At 44.9% G+C, this 21365-nt stretch overlaps 2 protein-coding genes across 15 annotated transcripts in view; one reads left to right on the plus strand and one right to left on the minus strand.

Annotated features, from left to right (window-relative positions):
- Window positions 1-5405, minus strand: part of zranb3 (zinc finger, RAN-binding domain containing 3) — a 99993-nt gene extending 94588 nt beyond the window's left edge. The window contains exons 1-2 of one of the 3 annotated variants that reach the window (XM_030353410.1): window positions 5199-5405; window positions 2705-2883 (exon numbers count right to left, since the gene is read on the minus strand). In XM_030353410.1, coding sequence (XP_030209270.1) covers window positions 2705-2883; window positions 5199-5276 — 257 coding nt within the window. In that variant the 5' untranslated portion in view covers window positions 5277-5405. The other 2 variants (XM_030353412.1, XM_030353411.1) reach the window with 2 other exon arrangements.
- Window positions 5225-21365, plus strand: part of LOC115541605 (R3H domain-containing protein 1) — a 69890-nt gene continuing 53749 nt past the window's right edge. For 8 of the 12 annotated variants that reach the window (XR_003976384.1, XR_003976385.1, XM_030353414.1 and 5 more), the window contains exons 1-4: window positions 5225-5358; window positions 6882-6943; window positions 17225-17374; window positions 21086-21321. Coding sequence is in view for 9 of the 12 variants with exons in the window: in XM_030353414.1 (XP_030209274.1) it covers window positions 21136-21321 (186 nt within the window). In the remaining 3 variants the exon portion in view is untranslated. Of the gene's footprint in view, window positions 5359-6550; window positions 6570-6881; window positions 6944-9119; window positions 9797-17224; window positions 17375-21085; window positions 21322-21365 lie in introns of those variants that run through there. The other 4 variants (XM_030353417.1, XM_030353418.1, XM_030353415.1 and 1 more) reach the window with 4 other exon arrangements.

The following is a 21365-nucleotide window of genomic DNA, read 5'->3' on the forward strand; positions in this document are numbered from 1 at the left end:
AGGTCTCTCTCCCTCTATGATTTATGTGTGCCAAGCCACTGGTGGTTTTTCTAATTGCCAGCACAGCGGCCGAGTCAGCACACACACACTGGCATAAACACACACATTTGACATGCACGCGCACACAATCACAAGGCTAGAAAGAACTCATATAGACAAAAACGACACACACACACAAGAATGCAACTGCAAGTGAACCGAAATAACTATGACTATCAACCAGCCCAAAACACACACACACACACACACACACACACGCACACACACAGGGGAGTAGGGCAGGTGCGAGGCCTCCTTCAATGCATTAATCATTCTCCTTTAAATAACCTGAGTGTGTGGCAGTGACTGCAGCAGTCTGAGAGGATTCAGCGGGGCCGTTGCCGTGGCGACGTGGCGGACCACAGTCAGTCACCCTCGCACCATGCCTGCGTTATCTCGAAAAAAAACCTGCCTGGGTCCTCCTGGGACCGGTGTCATGGCGCTTTATTATTATTTCTATGTTGATGAGCTTATGTACTCACTCTCATCTCTGAGTCTTTCAGCTCACCCATCGTCAGTGTTCAGAGGCTTCTCCCTTTACAACACACATTTTGAATATTTTCGATCACTTCTCACTTTGAGCATCTTACACTCACAACGTGGAGCTGTATCATGCCAACATTTGGTAATTTCCTGCTTAAAAAGCCAAGACGTTCAATGGTAAGATACGCAAATGCTTGTATGTTCTTGGGCTTCCTTTTCTTAGGCATGTACTGTCCAATCCCTACAGATCGGATCCAAAAGGTTTCTCATACGTTTAACCTTTTTTCTAAATTAAACTTGTTGAAATAATTGCAGTTGAAATGATCACACCTCTTAATCCTGGACCATAACCTTTCTTGCGTACAACAGTTTGTGTGGGAGATAAATATCTGATTGAGGGTTAAAACATTAGTCACTCGCCAGTCAGTCTGTTTACTCTTGCAATCAACAAAAGAAAAAAAAGAAAAAGAAAGATAATTGCTTGCAATAATGGTGATGTGGGTCTGAGAGTTTGCAACTCATACATCCGTAAGACAGAGCGTGCACTAAAGCTAAATACCCCATTAATTCCCACATTGCTTCCCATTCGTTGCACTGTCCCACACTAAACCTGCAAGCTAGTCAATGTCCCGGGTGCAGGCGACTGGATCTCTCCCTGTGCCTGTCATATCTCTCTCTCACACACACACACACACACACACACACACACACACACACACACACACACACACACACACCTCTGACTCATTAATTGGTCGTAGGTTGTTCTTGTTTTTGACTGGCAAATTGACTTGGCTGGCAAAAACCCTCCCAACAGCCAAACAGCGCAATTCAGCCAATAGACCTTTGACCCCGGTCTGTGTTACGAAGCCTAGCCTTCCAGTGGTAATCAATATGGCCGCTCTGATTGGCTTCACTTTCACGCACTGCATGACCCCTTCCCCGGGAACACTGGCTTGGGTCGATGCGGTGCGAGGGGAAAGAGGAAATGGGAAGTACTTGCTCCGAAGTGTAGCATATTGCTAACATATCGGCAGCACTAGCCCTTGGAGGAGGCCACCGGAGGAATAGCGGCTGGAAGCGTAGCGGTTAGCATAACAGTAAGGTCGTCATGGAGACGCCCCATTTAAAACACGGCAAGAAAACAATAGACACGTTGCAGAGGCCTAAATCAATATTAAAATTTCATATATAAGGTTATGGTTTTGTGGTATTTTAAAAAGGTAGTTTAACGAGACCTACTTACTGAGCCTGGAGCAGCATTAAGCTTGACACATGTACTGTGTATGCAAACTGGGAATTGCCCTTCAAACTGTCCTACTTTCCATTAAGTTTACTTTTTTTTTTTTTTTTTTGGCCTCCAAGTTTACAGTCACTATCGAATAGTCTTGCTTGCTCAACACATCCATGTTTTATTTGGAGCAACTACTCTCAAAATATAAAAATAAATGAACTAAAAACTGATTTTTTTTGTTTTTCTTTGCAGCAACTCCTAAGCATCCCCTGAAGGGTGACCCATCCGTCTGCGTTCCTTCTTAACGATTCTTCCTTGATCATCACCTTTGAGTTTTTATTTTTGGGGGCTAGGACAATGATGATGTCCTAAAATGTGACCCGTGAAGCCCTTTGACATTTTAACTGGGGCCATAAAGATGAAATTGACAAAAATAAGTTTTGGTCTCAATTACAACAAGAACTTAAAGCAATAGGCTGAGGTATCTGTAAATTGTACTTCATTAAATTACTTTCCAAAGATTTTGAATGTGTGACAGAGCGGTCACTTATTCCCAACGAGTTTATCTATACACACAGATCATTTTGCACTATATTCGCTGCTGTGACTTTGCACTCATTAATAAGCAACTATTATGAAAATATTGGAAATAAAAATAAGTACAAATTATGTTCCCCTTACACGAACAGGAGCTACGACTCGTCTGAATCTGGGTAAGGCAGGCAAACGCAGATGCACAGACATCTCGGCGTATAATATATTCAATCAGGAATTTATGTTACAGATACATTTACATTTAGGGGATTTTGCTGCTCTTTTATACAAAGCAATTTACAACCATTATTTCAGGGGGAGGCATCTTGCTCAAGGACACCTGGACACTCAGGATTGATCTAGCAGCCTTCCTGTTACCAGTCAACCCGCTCTACGACACATGCACACCCTTACCTTCCATTCCTTGACAAGGCGAATTCCACACCTTCCTTCTGGAAGGACATTAGGCTGTGAAGGAGTTTGGGTGGGAGGGTGGACAGCTGCACTGACCATTGAGTGCGAGGAGGGGACACCACGGGATCGGGGAGTGAGAGAAGGTCTTCGTCACTGTCCTGGGAGTCACCCATGGTGCACTAGATCACATTTTGTAGAGTGTTTCAAAAGAGAAAATTAGGTCAAATATACTTGCTATAGTCCCGTTTATAGGCCTTTGTTTTGTTTTACACAAAGGGTTTTCACAGCAATGGAAGTATTGCCAATACCAGGGACAACATCAAGGACTGGCAATTTGATGTAGGCCTACATTTCAGTCAATTCTTGTACATCGTATGCAATACTTTTTTTTTTAATAGTTCGTTTTTAAGAGTTTTCAGCATATAGCCATTAATAAATAAAGTATTTGTATGCATAGGTATGCAAGTTCCCAAGTAAACATTCTGTGACTAAAAGCAATAAATATGAAGGGAAAAGCTAACAAAATGAAAGACAGGGACTGACCAATTCTGATATAGGCCTGTTTTCAATCAGCGTACCCATTAGCTTGAGCAATATATTACTTTAATTGATTTGATAAAATGCACATTATTAACGATTCATCCAGGCTCAACTCACTCGATTAACTTTTAAATTTGTTAAGCCAATCTAAAACGTGACCAATTGATTAAAACCATGACAGCCTGTCAGCTTTGGAGAAGAGCCACATAACATTATAAACTGGGTCTAATATTGTTTATTTTATAAATGCACCTAACAAGGTTATAAGGGCAGTAAGTATATTCCTCCATCTTCAGAATACAAACTGTCAGATGCAATTACTGTGTTTGTAATGTTGATCTAGATGGACAGCACTGTCCTACAAATGATGTACACTAGTGGGTCACGAAGGAGAGTGAACCAGCTTTAAAATGCCCACACTACATACTGATGTACACTAGTGGATCACGAAGGAGAGTGAACCAGCTTTAAGACGCCCACACCGCATACTGATGTACACTAGTGGGTGACGAAGGAGAGTGTACCAGCTTTAAGAAGCCCACACCGCAGACTGATGTTCACTAGTGGATCACGAAGGAGTTAACCAGCTTTAAGACGCCCACACCACATACTGGTGTACACGAGTGGATCACGAAGGAGAGTGAACCAGGCCAGCTTTAAGATGCCCACACCACAGACTGATGTTCACTAGTAGGTTACGGAGGAGAGTGAACAGGCCAGCTTTAAGATGCCAACACCAGAGTTGGTGCTCTCCATGGCCCAATCCCAAAGTGCGCCCTGAGGAATAAGGACTCACAGAAATAATTGATCGCAGGTGCTAAGTGAGCGAGTGTGTGAGGCCACATGGCCTCAGATAGGTATATATGGGATTGGGACAGCACTTCACCAGAGCACATGTTACCTTGACAACGTTGAATGACAAAGATGTTGCTGACACATGCCGGTTTGGGAATTCTCATTTTCAACAATTTTTTTGTTCTTTTGTAAATGCAATCAAAACAATCGGCTACAGCAAGTTATTGATGTCAAAAAATATAATTCTTACTTTTGAATACTTCAGTATAAAGGATTTATTGAATAATTTAGGTAATTATAAGAACGGGCTACATTTGGCTGAATTATAAAAGCTATAAGTAGTAATATGAATAGCCGTTTGGGAGCAAAGAAGGCGGTTCTTGTTGGTGAGCTGATCCAAATGATCCCGGCTCACCAAAATAAGGCCGTAATTCCCATCTGATCGCGCATTGACAGTAGCGTCGTCTTGTTGTTTACCTTCCTAATGTCCGGATTTCCCTATGGTCTACTACGCGGTAAACTTCACAACGCTTTGAACTGTGGGCAATTCATTTAGGCGAAGTCTGCACTGATGCGGACTCACGGAAAGGGCTCGATAAGTGTGGACTCAAACCCTCACGCCCTTTGGAATTCGACATTGGGACAGCCCTAAAGCCTTAATAATTTCGCGAGAACGCGCAATAAAGTCCGTGAGTCCGGACATTGGGATTGGACCCATCAGGTGTGTGCTGTGCTCCCTGCAGCACTACACTCCTAATAACAAGGCTGTTTGATGTGTGCAGTGCACACAGCAGGGTGGGCTAGATCCGATGCTAGGCTAAACGTGTACACACCGTGAGGCTGGCTCTCGTATGGTTGTTGTTGTTGTTGTGGTTTCCTACCAGGATAGTTTCAACGAGAGCAGCGTGAACAGAAACACCTTTACACGCCGTAGGTCACCCTGGTGTGTGTGAAACGTCCCGTTACCATCAAACCCCTCCCCACGCAGACAGACCACTGTGTAGCTGGTGCTGTTCACGGAGCGAACAGCCTCGTAACATATCAACGCGACGGCCAAAGGCGATACGACAACGACACTGTTGTTCGTTTGGTCGTTTTCGTTATAAACGTCCGAACGGCATCGTACGTAAACAGCGCAGAGCACGCGAAGGAGCAGTACCTGTCCGCGTCGGGTAAAGCATGCGCGTTGAGGATGCGTGGCTACCCGGCCCCGTTCCCATTGCGCGCATGCGCACATTGATTCGCCTTCCTCTGCCGACTGGGGACCCGCCGAAAACGATTACTGCTCCTGCGCTTCTCAGGGTCGTGATCGAAAGAAGGTAACGCAACGTGTTCGTATGCTGTGTTGATCTCTGACGATGTTCCGTGTTGGAAGAGACACTTTAACGCTGGTTTCTGTGGTTCGTGGCAAGTCCACATGTGACTATCGCGAGAGTCCGACAACATGGTCAGTCCATGTGAATGATCCGCTATGCGTTGGAAGGTGGTTTATGTTGGGGTTCAGGTGTGTTGGCTGGTTGTTTAAGTTGGGGTTCAGGTGTGTCGGCTGGTGGTCTATGTTGGGGTTCAGGTGTGTGGGCTGGTGGTCTATGTCGGGGTTCAGGTGTGTTGGCTGGTGGTTTATGTTGGGGTTCAGGTGTGCTGGCTGGTGGTTTATGTTGGGCTTCAGGTGTGTTTGCTGGTGTATTATGTTGGGGTTCAGGTGGGTTGGGGTTCAGGTGTGTGGGCTGGTGGTTTATGTTGGGGTTCAGTTGTGTGGGCCAACCACATTTTGTGTGGTTGATACGTGACCAGGCGTGAATTTGGTAATATCTAGGGCTATTGCTACCCCACACACACACACACGCACGCACGCTGAGTCCTGCACTTCAGTTTGTCAGACCCCCGGTGTCTGTAGTTAGCTGTGCGTAAAGTTGGGGCTAATTTTCGCCAGTTACCACACTACCACGTATATATCCAGATGTTTAGGTTCAGTGACCTTCTCTTTAATAACGTCCTGCAGTCAAAATATGCTGTGTGTCCACAGAACAAACAAATATAGACACACAAACAACAATTGACCTGTCCTGAGGTGGTGCCCTGAAAGCGTGAATGTAGTCTACATCTGGATATTATACACATTGAGATTTGTTGTGTCAATGTCTGGCAGTGGTAGGGCTATTTCACAATATATCACGGACAATAATTCGTAATATGTCTGTCGCTCAACTTCCATTCACTTCTTCCTAAAGTCCCATCATTTAGATGGCCTTTCTTTGATTGATACACTGCACAAAACCTCTGCATTATTAAGGGTTCTGTATATGGGGGTCATGGGGAGTTAGCACTGGTGTGTGTGTGTGTGAACAAAAAAGTTGGGAAGCACACACACACAGTCTTCTATGTAGTCAAACCCTCCCACAAGCACACCATGTAGTGAAAAACAAACATTATTAACCGTACCCAAACACCATCTCAGCCACTATGTGTTTACAGTAGGGCCGCCCGAAAAGGCTTGAATCCTTCAGGATGTCCAACTCTCAAAACACAGGTTAGGTCTTTTTTGGAACTGAAGCCATTATCAAATATTAAAGTTAACATCGCTGTGTAATAGCCTTCTACAAATATATATCTCCTGATTACTAAATAATTAATCTCTTTCTGTCTTTGCGTCTCTCTCGCCCTGGAGGGAAATTATCCTTCCCATAATATTTGGTGTGGACCATTAAATAATTCAACCGTCCATCCATAGATTGTTTGTTGAGTGGCTTGACCATTTCTCAGCATCGGATTATGGAAACACAACGCTACAATTTTCAGAGGCCCTACATAATGAGAGGAACGTTTTTTTTCCCACCCACAGTTGTCTGCAGCTCACCGTCTGTGGAGTGAAAAGGAGAAAGAAAGAAGACGAAAGGAACGGAGGTACAATCAGGCAGAGAAACTCAACATTATGACAGTCAGGGTCACTCTGTTTATCTCCCAGTCTGCAAGCTCCGCCAATCATTCGGCGATAAGAGGTTTCCACTTGAAAGTGGTTTTGTGCTTGTAATTATATTGTTCATTTTCATTTATTTGCTTCTTTCTCTGTTCTCGTCTTTTTCTTGTTTTCTTTCTTTGCCAAAAAACTCATTATCACGTCTGACATCTGGCTGGCTCTGGGGCTGTTGGCCCTCTGTATCGATTGTAGCGTTGTGATCAAAGACTAGATATTGTTTCTGGGCTCTAGTGGCATTATAATATGGTCCTCAATAGATGGCTTGTCTTTTCCATGTAACGCTAATGCTGGCTGCATTAGTGTTAAATTATTTTGTGTCTATTTTATTTACCCAAAGTAGAGTGAATGTGTCTCCATGCTAAGTAATCCAAAATGTCAAATGTCGTATGAAGCTGTTGATAAGTTAAATGGGGCGGACGTGTGACTCAGGAGGTAGAGCGACCTGGCTGATAACCGGAAGGCTGCTGGTTTGATCCCCTGCTCCTCCAAGGTAGAGTGTCGAGGTGTCCATGAGCAAGGTATCTAACTGCTCCTGACGACCTTGCTGTTGCCCTGCATGGTTGACTCCGCCGTCGGTGTGTGAATGTGTGTATGAATGGGAGAATGTGAGGCAATATTGTAAAGCAGTTTGAGTGGCCACTGGTTAGAAAAGCGCAACATACATGCAGTCCATTAACCACTTAAGGTTAGGGTAGGCAATTTACTTTGAAAGCATTTTTTTGTCATATTTGTTAAAATCGTCTTTAAATCCTGACGGAAATCATTAAATCGAATGCTTTGACGAAACAAGAGAAATCAAGTATCTGTGGGTTACTCTGGGCTGTAATAAACCTGTTGAATCAGTTATTTTGGGCCTAATGAAATTATTGGATGTCTTACCTGTCAGTCTACCTAGATGCCCAGCGACCTGGGCTACTGCTAAAGCTAGCGAGCTAGACATGTTTTTTCGGGCAGTGGCTTTAGAAGGAGGCCTGAAGGGAGGGGTGGGATTATTTCTGTTGGATACCTAAAAAATCGTACAATCTCTTGCTGGTTCCTCCAACTTGCCTGACTTAACTTAAACACATGGCAGATGAGCTTTGCCATTATTTATTTGTTCATATACTATGAATGATGACCTATATGGCAACCAGTTTATGCCTCCCCATACATACATTTGTGGAAGTTAGATCTTCAGCGTAGGCGCAAATAATAATAGTCAATGCAAAGACGTGAATAGATGCAAAATTCCTGCCAGCGGCACGGATGGTTTGAATGGCGCAGCGCCAACGACCTTGTTCACTTGAGATTCACGTGATTCTCCTCTCGCAAATGTTGGCTGTCCCGTGAATTTTGTTTGATGCTGAATCACTTGCGCAGCCTCGCCCGAGTAACGAGGGTACAATATTTGCTTAGCTTTTGGTGTGAACGCACCTCTTAGAAACGAAAGTATTGGTCGTATACTATTTTCCTCTCTTGCAAATGGTGTGTGTGTGTGTGTGTGTGTGTGTGTGTGTGTGTGTGTGTGTGTGTGTGTGTGTGTGTGTGTGTGTGTGTGTGTGTGTGTGTGTGTGTGTGTGTGTGTGTGTGTGTGTGTGTGTGTGTGTGTGTGCGCGCCAACTGTAATGTCTGGCTGGCCCAAAAGAACAGCTTGCCTCCGCAGCTTCCAGCCTCCTCTTCCCTGCCCCCACCGACAATCCACCTGGTCGCTGTGTACCTTTACAGCTGACCCACCCCCGTCTCCCTCCTCTCCGCCGTCTTCCGTCATTTGATTTCTTAATCGCAGCGTGTCCCTCTCCTCCTCTCCTCTCCATTTTTTGCTCTCCTAACCCCTCCTCTTCTCTCTATTCCTCTCTCTCGTCTTCTCCTGGGCTCTCATCTCCTTTCTCCTCTCCTCTCCTCTCCTTTTCTCATTTCCTCTCACCTCTCCTTTTCTCATTTCGTCTTTCGTTCCTCTTCTTCTCTTCTCCTCTCCTCTCTCTCCTCTCCCTACCTTCCCTCCTCTCTCCTTTCTCATTTGTCTTCTCCTATTCTTTTTCATTTATCCTCTCCTCTTCCTTTCTTCTCTCCTCCTCTCCTCTAGCTCCTCTTCTTTTCTATTACTCCCCTGTCTTGTCTTTCCCTCTCTCCATTTCCTCTCCTTATATGTACTGTTTTTCTCTCCTTTTCTCACCTCCTCCTGTACCCTCCCACTCTCTCTTTCTTCACCTCCTCTTCCAAAGATTTTATTGGACAGAAGAGACAGACATTTTCCTCGCTCTGTTCCGTGTCCCTAGCTGACCCCCCTCCGCACGTGCACACACACACACACACATCGAGGGGAGTGCTTGACGACTTAGCTGGGTGAGTGGGGGGGAGTGAGACTCTGCAAGCCCCTCACCCCCCATGTGTCTGGTGCGCCCCCGTGAGTGGCTGCCTTCAGCGCTGACATTACACCGCCAGCAGGCCGCTGATATGTCGCTGTTTCCAGGGCCAACTTGCTCACTTTACCCGCGCACTGGCCGCGGCAAAGGTAGACTTGCGTTTGCACAGTCTCTCGCTCTCTCTCGCTCTCTCTCCCGCTAGCTGTCACTCGCCCCTCCCCTCTCCCCCTCCCCTCTCCATACATAGTCTGTCTTCCTGCTTGCGGTTTTCCCTCTCACACTCACTTGGAGGAGCACTCGGAGGAGCACCAGTGCGCGGGTGGCTGCTCCTGCCTTAGGAGGAGGAGGAGACGCACGCCACCTTCGGGGCTACAATGGACACTAGCCCAGGCTGTGGATGATGGAGGAGGTAGTGGCCCGGCAGGTAGGGTGCTACAGGTAGGGCGCACCTCGCCTGGTGGTATGTTTTATCATTTGATCCACCTTAATTTTTAATCTCTGGTTTATAGTTAGTGAAGCTTGGTAACGCATCATTTACCTCGATACGTGTTCCTTTGTCTTTCTTTGAAGTATTTTTTCTATCGGACGTTGTTGTGCCTCTAGTTTTTCTGCTGTATTTATGTCGTTAAATAGTTACCTAGACGTCTGCTAGGTGTGATGTGTTTGTTCTCCAGACTTTTCTGTTATTTTCTGCGCTCCACTTCAGTTGGACAGTGCGCGGCGTAAGCGTCGAGCGATCTGCCCTCACAGATGGCCGCTCTTTTTGTGTTCTTGTCAATTGCCGTTGATCTTGGCTCCGACCATCCGACATCTCATTCCCTCATCACAGTTAATCATGGTTAGCTCTTCATCCACTGTGTGTGTGTGTGTGTGTGTGTGTGTGTGTGTGTGTGTGTGTGTGTGTGTGTGTGTGTGTGTGTGTGTGTGTGTGTGTGTGTGTGTGTGTGTGTGTTCTACTACATGAGTCTAGACCTCTTTCCGATTGGGTGAATAGCTCGTTAACTGGTGCTCGTTAACAGCCCGATCTCCACTTTCTATTACTAGGGCGACTTAACTTAAATGGCATAAGCCATTAAGAGGCTTCACCTCGTCTGTCCTCCTTTTCTCTTTATCTCTCTGTGCCTCTCTTTCTTTCTCTCTTCTTATGTCTCTTTTACTCTCTCAATCAGCTGCTCTCTCTGCCTTTCTCTCTCACTCTCGCTCGTGCTCTCGCTCTCACTCCTGCTCTCTCAGTCTCACTCTCTCTACCACATTCTCTCTCTCTCTCTGCCTCAATCTGCCTCTCTTTCTCTCACTCTGCCCCACTCTGGCTCTTCTCCATTGTTGTCCAGCCAAGCTCCTCAACCACACTTTTCAGCAAGATTTTTCTTTTGTCTTGTAAATATTCTTTACACGACACTTGATTGTCTCAAAAGTAATTTTCCATTATTTACTGTTATTCCGTTTTTTTTTAAGGTTCTGACAGTGAATTCAGATGTAAGTCAGTGATGAGCAGGTAGGTAGGTCAGGCATCTCGCTCTAGGTAGGTCAGGGTGCGGCCATCAGGCTTCAAACCCACAACCTTTTGGGCTGGGAGGTGAGAACACCCAGACCCACTCGACTGTCCTGCAGCTCTATTTGAGGTAAAGGATTTCAGTGTGAGTGGGTGTGAGCACCTGCCTGTGGTTCCGGATGGGCTCCGTGTTTGTGTAAGCGGACGTTCTCCAATAATTACCTTGGGATGGCTATTCCCCGGAAGCTGCGGCGGAGAGAAAGGTAACAGATTATCCCGCGCTGCGCGGTGGATTTAATTTATCACGCTGCGAGTGGCCCCCCACTGCTCTGTAGCGCCAGTTAGCTCTTCCCCACGCGAGCCTGTGCCGGTGCTAACCACTCCACTCAGAGAGGAGTTTGTAGACCCCACAAGTCATGCTTTTATTCAATATCATGTGGTTGGTTTTCAATTGCACACATCCACTCACTGGTGTCTCTGTGATACGGAGGACAAGGGGTTGCTGTCCATGTGAAGTCTGTGTTGTTCAACATTCTCTCGCTCTCCCGCTCTCCCTCTCTCGCCTTCTCTTTATCTCGGTCGGTGCCAATGATTGGCAATTAGTCGCCCAGATAGGGACTGGATATGGGGAGGATTAGTTGAAATATGGCAGCCAAAATCAATTCCATTACCGGGAGAGCTTACCGCCAGTGTGTATAGCAGCTCAAATTAGCTGTTTTATTTGAAAGCCACTCACAGGGTTAGGTTTTTTTACTCGCCACGGTTCCCGGTCTTGCCTATATCGTGCCGTCTAATAGCCCAGACACCCTTGTCTGTCTGTTAATTGCCTTGACCAAAAGTGGGATTTTTTTTTGATTTTTTTTTTAAATGTTTTTCTTCGTCTTTTTGGTTTCTTCCACATGGGAAACGTTGGAAGTCAGTTGGAAGAACGACCAGGGTAATTTATTCATTAGCATCTGCGTGGTTGATGGTCTAAGGCGCTGTTCCTCAAATATAGTCGTGTGTTCCCTTAGCGGTACTTTTTAAGGATTGCAGGGGGTGGGAACATAAAAAAAAAATACTTCACTAAATCAAGGGCTTTCACTTTGACTTTAAAGGGCTACTTGGTTGAAGACATTTCTTTGTGGGGGTTCATTTGAAACTAACGGTGAAAACCCCTCGTCTCATGGGTTGGCCGTCAAGGTTAGAGAGACTTAAGATTACATTACAAGTGCATTCAACAATAATGATAAAAGCGTAGTAGTACTGCCCTGTGGTACTTCACCAACGTTGTACAGGTCATTAATAGGGCTTTGATTCTGTTCACCACATATCGCAGAGCGGTTTATCCCAGCAGGGACTTGGCGAGGAAATATCGCCGGCATCACAGCCTGACATGCGATCGACGCCGTTTTATTTGCTGGCGGTTACATTTTTGTTGGCTAGCAGTTGTCGTGCTTCAGGCGAAATGCCGTTAAAGGTGTAGAGTGTTAGCAGGGGGGCGAGCAGTGGGGGTGGGGCATGTCGGAATGGGCTTGACAGATGTCTGAGATGTCTGACTGTAACGGTCGTACTCGTTGTGGTGGTAGGCACCGCTCAAAGGCTGCAGGGTTGCAGATAAAAAAATTATATTGTGACGCGTCGTACAGATCAGCCCGGGATATTGCACGCACGCACGCGTGCGCGCGCACACACATAGCATCAGTAGCGGGAAATAGATCTCATGAGTACATTTATAGATGTAAATCTACGCCGTGTATATTGTGTTGTGTTTGAAGAGATGGGTTGTTTGCTTGTGTGGGAGAGCTAGTCGTTTTATGCATGAGAAATTTGTTGCCATGTGTGTAACGTGTTGTGCAACGGTTCAAATATATGTGTTTGCACGTGTGTGTGTGTGTGCATTTGTGTGTGTGGTTTAAGGCCCCGTTCACACGAAGCCGATTTCATGGCGAAACCGCAAAGGTATTGTACGGTTCGGCCTTCCGTGCACACGAAGCCGGCGAATCCGCTGACCGAAACCGCAAACTTCTGAAACCACCCTCGGGGGTGGTTTCAAATCTACCCGGTTTCGTTTTGGATTCGTGTGTACGCCTGAAACCGACTGAAACCGCAAACCATGACGTCATCGCCCCACCCCTCGACCTCCTAGCCAATGGCTCTTAAGCCCGCGGAGTCTCAGAAATCACATGCGAGCCTGCGCATAAGGGCAGCCTTTATGCCTATGCCTTTATGCGCATGCTCGCCTCTTCTTCTTATTTCATTTCTTCTGGATTCCTGTACCAGAAGCAGCGCCCCTTATGGGCCTGGAATGTGTACTACAGCGTTTCTACAGATCTACCCGGTTTCGCTTGGCTTCGTCTTTACGGAGATACTTCGAAACCGGATAGATCGAAACCGTAACGGTTTCGCCCGTTTCGGCTTCGTGTGAACGGGGCCTAAAACACACACACAAATGTGTGTGTTATAAACTAGGGATGCACCGATCCGCTTTTTTCACCTCCGATACCGATATCTGAGGTTTAGTATCGGCCGATACTGATCCGATACCGATATAGAAAAACAGCGCGAAATTATGGCTACAAACTGTAAGTTTCATTGAGGGGAAAAGACTGGGATCATGAGACTTGAATTTTTTGAGGTGCTTTATAAGGTTTGTGGTATTAAAGCTAGAAGGTTTAGTACCACCCCTCGGGACATTTACTTTGCATATGTTGCATGTAGCCGTGGAGCTTGCTGGCTTAGGTAAAGTGAAATAGCTCCAGATAGCAGATCCTTTTGCTCGCTCCATTTTGCAATCACTGTAGGCTCCGCACGGCGTGTTGCTTGTTTATGACGTCACTCACAGCGCACAGCATAGAAACTGAATAGATCAGCCAATAGATAGATAGATACACTTTTATTAATCCTGTGAGAACATTCGTGGGAAATTCAATTATCTAAGCAGCAAGGTAGTAGGAATAGGATTCAAGTATGTACATAAACGTAAAAAAAATATAATTATATATATATATATATATATATATATATATATTTTAATATGGATCGGCCCATTTGTCACCGATACCCGATCTAGAAATGTCTTCAATATCGGTACCGATACCGATACAAATATCGGATCGGTGCATCCCTATTATAAACTCCACACGCTGCAGCCTAGCATTTGAACCATGGTACGACCAGTCCCTCTATGGCAGCAAGGTCCACCATGCGAGTTGGCTTCACTCAGCCAGAATTAGCTCTGCTCTCATAAGATCAGAGAAACGTCTGCTGTGACTTGAACTAAAGCCGCACAGACGGCTTACTGAACTGTTATGTTCTTCTCATAGACAAACAAATCTCCAAAAATTCAAACCCTGCCGCTCATATCCCATAATTGTTCTACTTATTATTGTGAGGCATTGCCTGACATCGCTCTGCAAGGCTGGAACTGAGGTGTGTTTTCTGAGGGTGGGGGGGGGGGGGCGGATGGCACAGTATAGTGTTGAGCTTGTGCCGCTCTCGGCCGAAAGATACTGGATTTGATTCCCACAACGTCCGTAGTGAGGTGTTTCCGTGCACAAAAGTTAAACGTCTTGCGGATAAGCAAGACCCTGCTCACGCCCCGATGACATGTATATGTATTCACCAGTCGTTTAGGAAAATAGCGACTGCTAATTAAGTACTAAATAATGCATGTAGGTGAACAGTGAGCAGATTGCGGCATGGAGGTAGGTCCGGGTGGGGGGTGATTCGGGCACTGCGGGTTGGGAAGCAGCCACGCCCAAATGCCATCGGATAAGCATATGCTCCCCCGTTGTCTCCACCCTCCTCCTCTCCCCCCTGGCTCTGTTGCCATGGCGGCATTATACCTGCTGGCACACACACGCACACGCACGCGCACAGGCGCGTTAGAGAAGATTGAGTTTCACCCGTGTCTTTTTGACCTGCTGTGACGACTGTGTGTGTCTGATTGGCTGAGACACAGCGACTCACCGGTTGACGGCCTATGGCTTGGCTCCATAAGGAGCGCTTCCTTTCTTTTGAAAGGCCGCTCGTCATTAATCTTGAAAGAAACGTTATTTGATGAGTGGTAGATATCGACCAATCGGACGGGCCAACAAAGGGCTTCTTTTTGACCTTGATGTGAGGATGTGCGTCCTGGTTTGGTCATTAAATACGTGGAATGTATCCGATAGTTCCGTGAAAAAAAGAATGGTGTTGTATAAGCTGTCCAATCACTGACTAGGATGCGCAGCTGATGAAGACAGATTTTACATTTCCGTTCCACAATTTCCTCTTGTTCCACAGCAGGTCTAACCGTGTGGATGTATTAACGGCCGGTTCAGACCCAGGCTGACCAGTGCGGGCATCTTACTTTGTGTCAAGGAAACCCTCAGAAAGATGTGGAGCATGGTATTCGGCAAGAATGATTGATGACTTTTCCAAAATGTCAATTTTAGTATTGAAAACTATCTCTCCAACCGCATGTTGGAGAGATAGTGGGGATGTCACAGCCCTTGCATCGAGTGGTGGAAGGGAGGAGGGGCTACCGAGACTGTGGCATGACCTATGACCCTGAGGGGAAGAATGAAGACAAGGAGGTGAGGCAAACATGACTGGGACGTGGCTTATGTCAATAGGGTTGGACAAGGAGGCGGGCAAAAACGAGACTGGGGTGTGTCTTGTACCTCTTGGGGTGAGATTGATGAGAATGGGGTGGGGCTAAAGAAAAAAGGCGGGGCTTTGGATGTGGGTGCGTTGTTTTAGGGGAAGGGGTTTGTAATACAGAGGCAAGAGGCCTGGCCTCGGAGGCGGGGTTTATGGTGAAAAGTTCCTGCAAAGGAGGTGGGGTTAGTGAGACTGGTGGGGCTTCTAATAAGGGGTTTGTCATAATGAGGTGTGGTTCAGGGTTAGGGGAAGGGAGGCAGTCCAGGAGGCTGGGTTTTGGGTTGGGTGGCCATTTTTGTTCTTGACCTTTTCCTGAGATAACTCGCAGCGAGGTGGGATGGAGGCAGGTACCACCGCAGCTGGAGGAGGAAGAGGAGGAGGGAGGAAGAGTGGATGTATCAAAGGGCTCTGGGGGGGCTTCTCCCTCCCTCTGAGATGATCGGTGCTGCTGATGAGAACAGAAAGAAAGCTAGTGAAAAAAGGTGAAGGAAGCGAGTTGTGGTTGAGTGTTGGTTCCCACATTACATTTACATTCAGGGCAGTTAACAAAGATTTTTCCTATGCGGCTTACAATTAGTACATTTGTAAGAAGAAAGGGCAACAACAATATATCGCTGTCGGTACAGTAAGAATGTTCATAGGACCAATTGCATAGCACTAACAATCACTATCTTAACCCATTCCCTGTAAACAACAGAGCTAGCTAGGATAGGATGCTACACAAATAAGTACAATAACTATGAACGACATTCAATAAGTGCGAACATTGAGTGCCAGGACGTACAACATACAATAAGTAAGAGGAGGGGTTAAGCCTATCCAATGGACAAGGCTGGGCATGTTAAAGGACCAAACCAGACATGAACCAAGTTCGCAGATGCAACTGATGTTTAAGCAGCAAAAGAAAACAGCTCGGCAACTCAGTTCGTCGATCTGAGCACTGAAACCTGGTGAGACACGGCTATGCTGCGGGTCAATAAGAGTCTCTCAACGTCACCACCCGAACCATATCCATCACCATAGCGTGTGTGTTTGTGCGCGTGCGTGCGTGTGTGTGTGTGTGCGTGTGTGTGAGAGAGACACATCGTAAGACACCCAGTAGACGGAGGGCTATGTGATGGAGGGACTCGCTGTCTCTTTGCGTTGCTGCTCTGGCGAATTCCTAACCTGTGGTTGGTTCCTGACTTTACTTTAAATATAATTATATTTCTTTTTTTTACAAGGATGGCAGCTGTGTCGTTCACCCCCTGCACTCCACTCGCTCTTTTCCTCCCCCTCCTCCTCGCTCCCACTCATCCATTATTTATGGCACATAGGCACGCATCAGCCCAAAATATGCAAGCGCGCACACAAACACACTCAGAAATTTGCACGCACACACACGCAAGCCAACTCTCGCAGAACGTGGGTACACAGTTGCACCCTCTCACCAAATTGTACAGACAACACGTGCACTTTGACAACCCAGACACACTCAGCTTCTTATGCACACGCATGCACGCACGCACACACACCCTTGTGGTAATGCTCTTAGCACACATAATCCTAATTCGTTCAACTTGTGTATGTGTGTGCACACACACACTTAGAGGCACTTGTTTTAAGGCCAATGCACACTGTTGGGCAAGACTCGCCCAACGCTTTCGGTGACAACTGTTCCATGTTTTGAAACCCTTCCCCAACACACGCATTCTTCCAATGCCCCTAACGACCTCTTAACCTCTGACCTCTCCCTCTCCCCTGCCCAGGTTGGCGTGGACCATGAGCACGTCAAAGCGTTGCGCCGGTGGCCTTGCTGCCACCCGTGTTGTGTAGCGTCTGAGCGGGACATGGGCCAGACCGCCCGCCACATCCCACCTCAACGCCCACAGCAGACTGCACCAGTAGATCGCCTTCAGGTGTGTGTGTGTTTGTTTTAGAGAGAGAGAAGAAGTGTGCGTCTAGCTCAAGTCTTGCTCAACTTTGCGCCGGGCGATAATAACCTCTCTCCCGGGGCACAGAGCCATGCTCATTATTTATAATCACATACAGGCTGCATAACGACCAATGAAAGCCTTAAAGACTGCTGCCGGCCAAGGGCTGGGACAGGTAAAATAATACTATTAATTTCAAACCTCACAATTACAATTTTGGGGTGTTTTACTCATGCATGTGGAAGCCTCACAACACGGCCGCCTTCCCCCCTCTTTTAGAGCAGCTCACAGACCTATTACAATCACTGCCGGAGAGCGGCCAGACACCAGGATTCATATTCAAAGGCCAAACTCCTCCTGACAGCCGGCTGCCTGGACTCCCCCGGCGTGTGTGTGCATGTGCGTGTGTGTGTGTTTAAGGGAGAAAAGGCGGACTGATTTGTTTGGGGATGAGGCAGATATCCATCACGGAGTGCAAAGGGAGGGAGAGAGAAGGAGCGAGAAGGAAGTGGAATAATATGTGGCCGATGTATCTTTGAATCTTTAAAACATATCGACACTCTCAGGGGAATGTCGCTCTCGCATGGAAGGCGTCCGCAGCAGATGGTAAATATACAGGACCTGGGAGTAGTAAACCTCCCAAGTCCTTTTATTTCATGAAAGTTATATAAAATGCCAGCCGGCGTCTCTCTTCATGTCTCGAGTCTTGACAGTTTGTTGAAATTCAGCAGTTGAACTCCCCTGTGTTCGATGGGCGGACCCACACGTATATGTACACGCACACACACACACACACACACACACACACACACACACACACACACACACACACACACACACACACACACACACACACACACACACACACATAAACACATATACACACATAAACATATAAACATATAAACACACACAGATAAATACACATAGACAAATACACACACACACGCACGCACGCACGCGCACAAAACAACTGCCGCAGTTGGAAAGCAACATAATTGGTCTTGCTATTTGTCTATTTTAAAATCCATTTTTTAATAAATATTTTGGTGTGTCTTAATGAACAGGTTGATTAACTGTGGATTGAAAGAGAGAGAGAAGGCTTTGAAATTTGGCGAAATTCCACAGTTTACAATATTCCCATTTTAAATAGACTTCGAAGCCTGCTCAGAAACGCATCCCTGCTACGGTCATGCTCCATGTGCTTTGCTCCGTTAAAACCTTGCCATGATGTCCTGCAAGAAGGCATTCTGCATCTCAATGTACCTTCCTGGTTTTATGAAGGTTAAATGAAAACAATACGATTCACGCTACATATATTAACCGATCTCCGCAGTCTCTGTGCATTGGGCTTTAGCCGTTAGCACATTCAAATGTGTGTGTATATATATATGTATGTGTGTATATATGTATGTGCGTATGTATGTATGTATGTATGTATGTATGTATGTATGTATGTATGTATGTATGTATATATATGTATATATATGTGTGCAAATATATATATATATATGTATGTGCAAATATATGTGTAGATATATATGTGTGTATATATGTGCAAATATTCGTGTAGATATATGTGTGTGTGTGTGTGTGTGTGTGTAGATATATGTATATATATGTGTGTGTATAGATACTGTATATGTGTATGTATATGTGTGTGTGTATATATATATATATTAGTGGTGTCAAGCGATTAAAATATTTAATCGCGATTAATCACATTAAAGTCATAGTTAACTCACGATTTACCGCGAATAAAAAAATGTCTATGCTAAATATCCCTTGATTTCTTTGTCCCATTAATTTCTCTCATTTTAATGCTCTTATCAACATGGAGAAGTGCATTTCGCAAATGTTTGGCATATACTGATCAAAACAGGACGATGCAAAAAAAAAAAGCCTATAGTGCAATTAAACCATGAAGATGCAAACAGATGCAAACTGATGCAAAGATGCAAACTGTCTTGAACATAGCAGTCAGGTTACTGCTTCTTTGTTTTGAGGCGAAGAAAAAAAATTAAAAATCCCCAAAAAATAAAAATAAAATTGTGTTAATCGCGCGATAAAGAAATTAACGCCGTTAAACTTGGTTTGCGTTAACGCCGTCAATAACGCGTTTAACTGACAGCACTAATATGTATATATATATATATGTATATGTGTGTGTGTATATATAGATGTGTGTGTGTGTGTGTGTGTGTGTGTGTATGTATATGTGTGTGTGTGTATGTATATGTGTGTGTGTGTGTGCGTGTGTGTGTGCATATGTGTATGTATGTATGTGTGTATATGTGTATGTATGTATGTATGTCTGTATATATATGTGTGTGTATATATATATATATATATATATATATATATATATATATATATATATATATATATATATATATATATATATAGGAGGAAGATAAAAGCGGACTGTTTCGCTACGCTGCTATCAAACGGGCGGGAAAACGACTCTTTTTGCTGTCCGCGTAAATCAGCCTAGGAATGACTGACATACAAACACACACGAGAGCGGCAAAGTGCTGACCAATGAGGGATGGGTGTGTGTGTGTGTGTGTGTGTTCGCACTGTCGGAGTTCCTGATTAATCCTTTTTTAATTAACTCATAAATCAGAGCTTGCATGGGCCAGATGTCTTTTTAAAGTGTGTGTGAATTTCTGAATATCAGGGTTAATCCACAAGCACCTGGTCTGTGGCACATTAAGGTTGTAAAGAACAGATAACTCCCCTGAAATTAAATCAACACATACATACTCACACATCTCTCTGAAGACATTATCAGACGGTTCTCAGTTTAATTATCTTATAATTAAACTCATGTTCTGGGATCACCAAGAGAATATAAAAATGAGGATCAACCAAATTTGTTCCATCATATATAAAGCTATGAATCTTAGATTTTTATTACATTTGTTTTAGTAGTTTTTCATAGTATAACTAAATGCTGTTTTATAACCAAGTGCCATGAATATTGTAATGATGTAACGTCTTTATTTCCATTTTCCTTAATGGCAAGGCAAGGCAAGGCAACTTTATTTATATAGCACTTTTCATACAAAGGCAGACTCAAAGTGATTCACATATAAACATTGTCATACAATAAAATAAAATAATAGGTAAGTAAAAGAAAAACATATGCAAAAAATAGAAAGTTAAAAAGGCATTTTAGCATTAAAATAGAAAATAAAGGCAAAGTTATTTAGCAGAAAGCTATAGCAAACATAAAAGTCTTCAGTCTTGTTTTAAAGGTGCTCAGAGTTGGGGCAAGTCTTAAATCCTCTGGGAGTTTATTCCAGCTATTTGTTGCGTAGTAACTAAATCCTGCTTTCCCATGTTTTGTGTTTACTCTGGGGATAATTAACAGATTGGTCTCAGAGCTTCTTAGTGGTCTAAAAGGCTGATGTAGTGGAAGCATATCAGTTAAATATTTTGGGCCTAAACCATGTAGGGATTTATAGGTAAGCAACATGATTTTAAAATCAATTCTCTGACTTACAGGAAGCCGATGTAACGATTTCAGAATTGGTGTAATATGATCAAATTTTTTGGTCTTTGTTAGAACTCTAGCATGATTGAATAACACAACTAAATACCTACTATTCTCACAATTGCACTCCAAATGTTAAATTGCAACAAATGAATACCATCCAGTCCAATTATTCTGGTATGGTTTCATTCTTTCAGAATCTCGGCAACCTTACCGTTGACGAGCGACTCCAGGTGAAACCCCTGCCATGAAAATGTCCAACTCGGTCACATTGGAAACAACGGCCAAAGCCTGCATCGTTGTCGACGTAGGGAGCGACATTACCTCTTCCCACTCCGGGCCGACCAAGGGCCTGGCAGCAACCCTGACGTCTTTAGCCATAGAAGAAGTCGGCGAAGGCAAGGAGGACCCAAAGATGATGATGATGAAGATGGTGAGTACATGTGATGCCCATTGGTCCCTTGATTGGACGATGTC

The sequence above is a fragment of the Gadus morhua genome, chromosome 4 (genome assembly GCF_902167405.1).
Source record: "Gadus morhua chromosome 4, gadMor3.0, whole genome shotgun sequence".
NCBI classification, from domain to species: Eukaryota; Metazoa; Chordata; class Actinopteri; order Gadiformes; family Gadidae; genus Gadus; species Gadus morhua.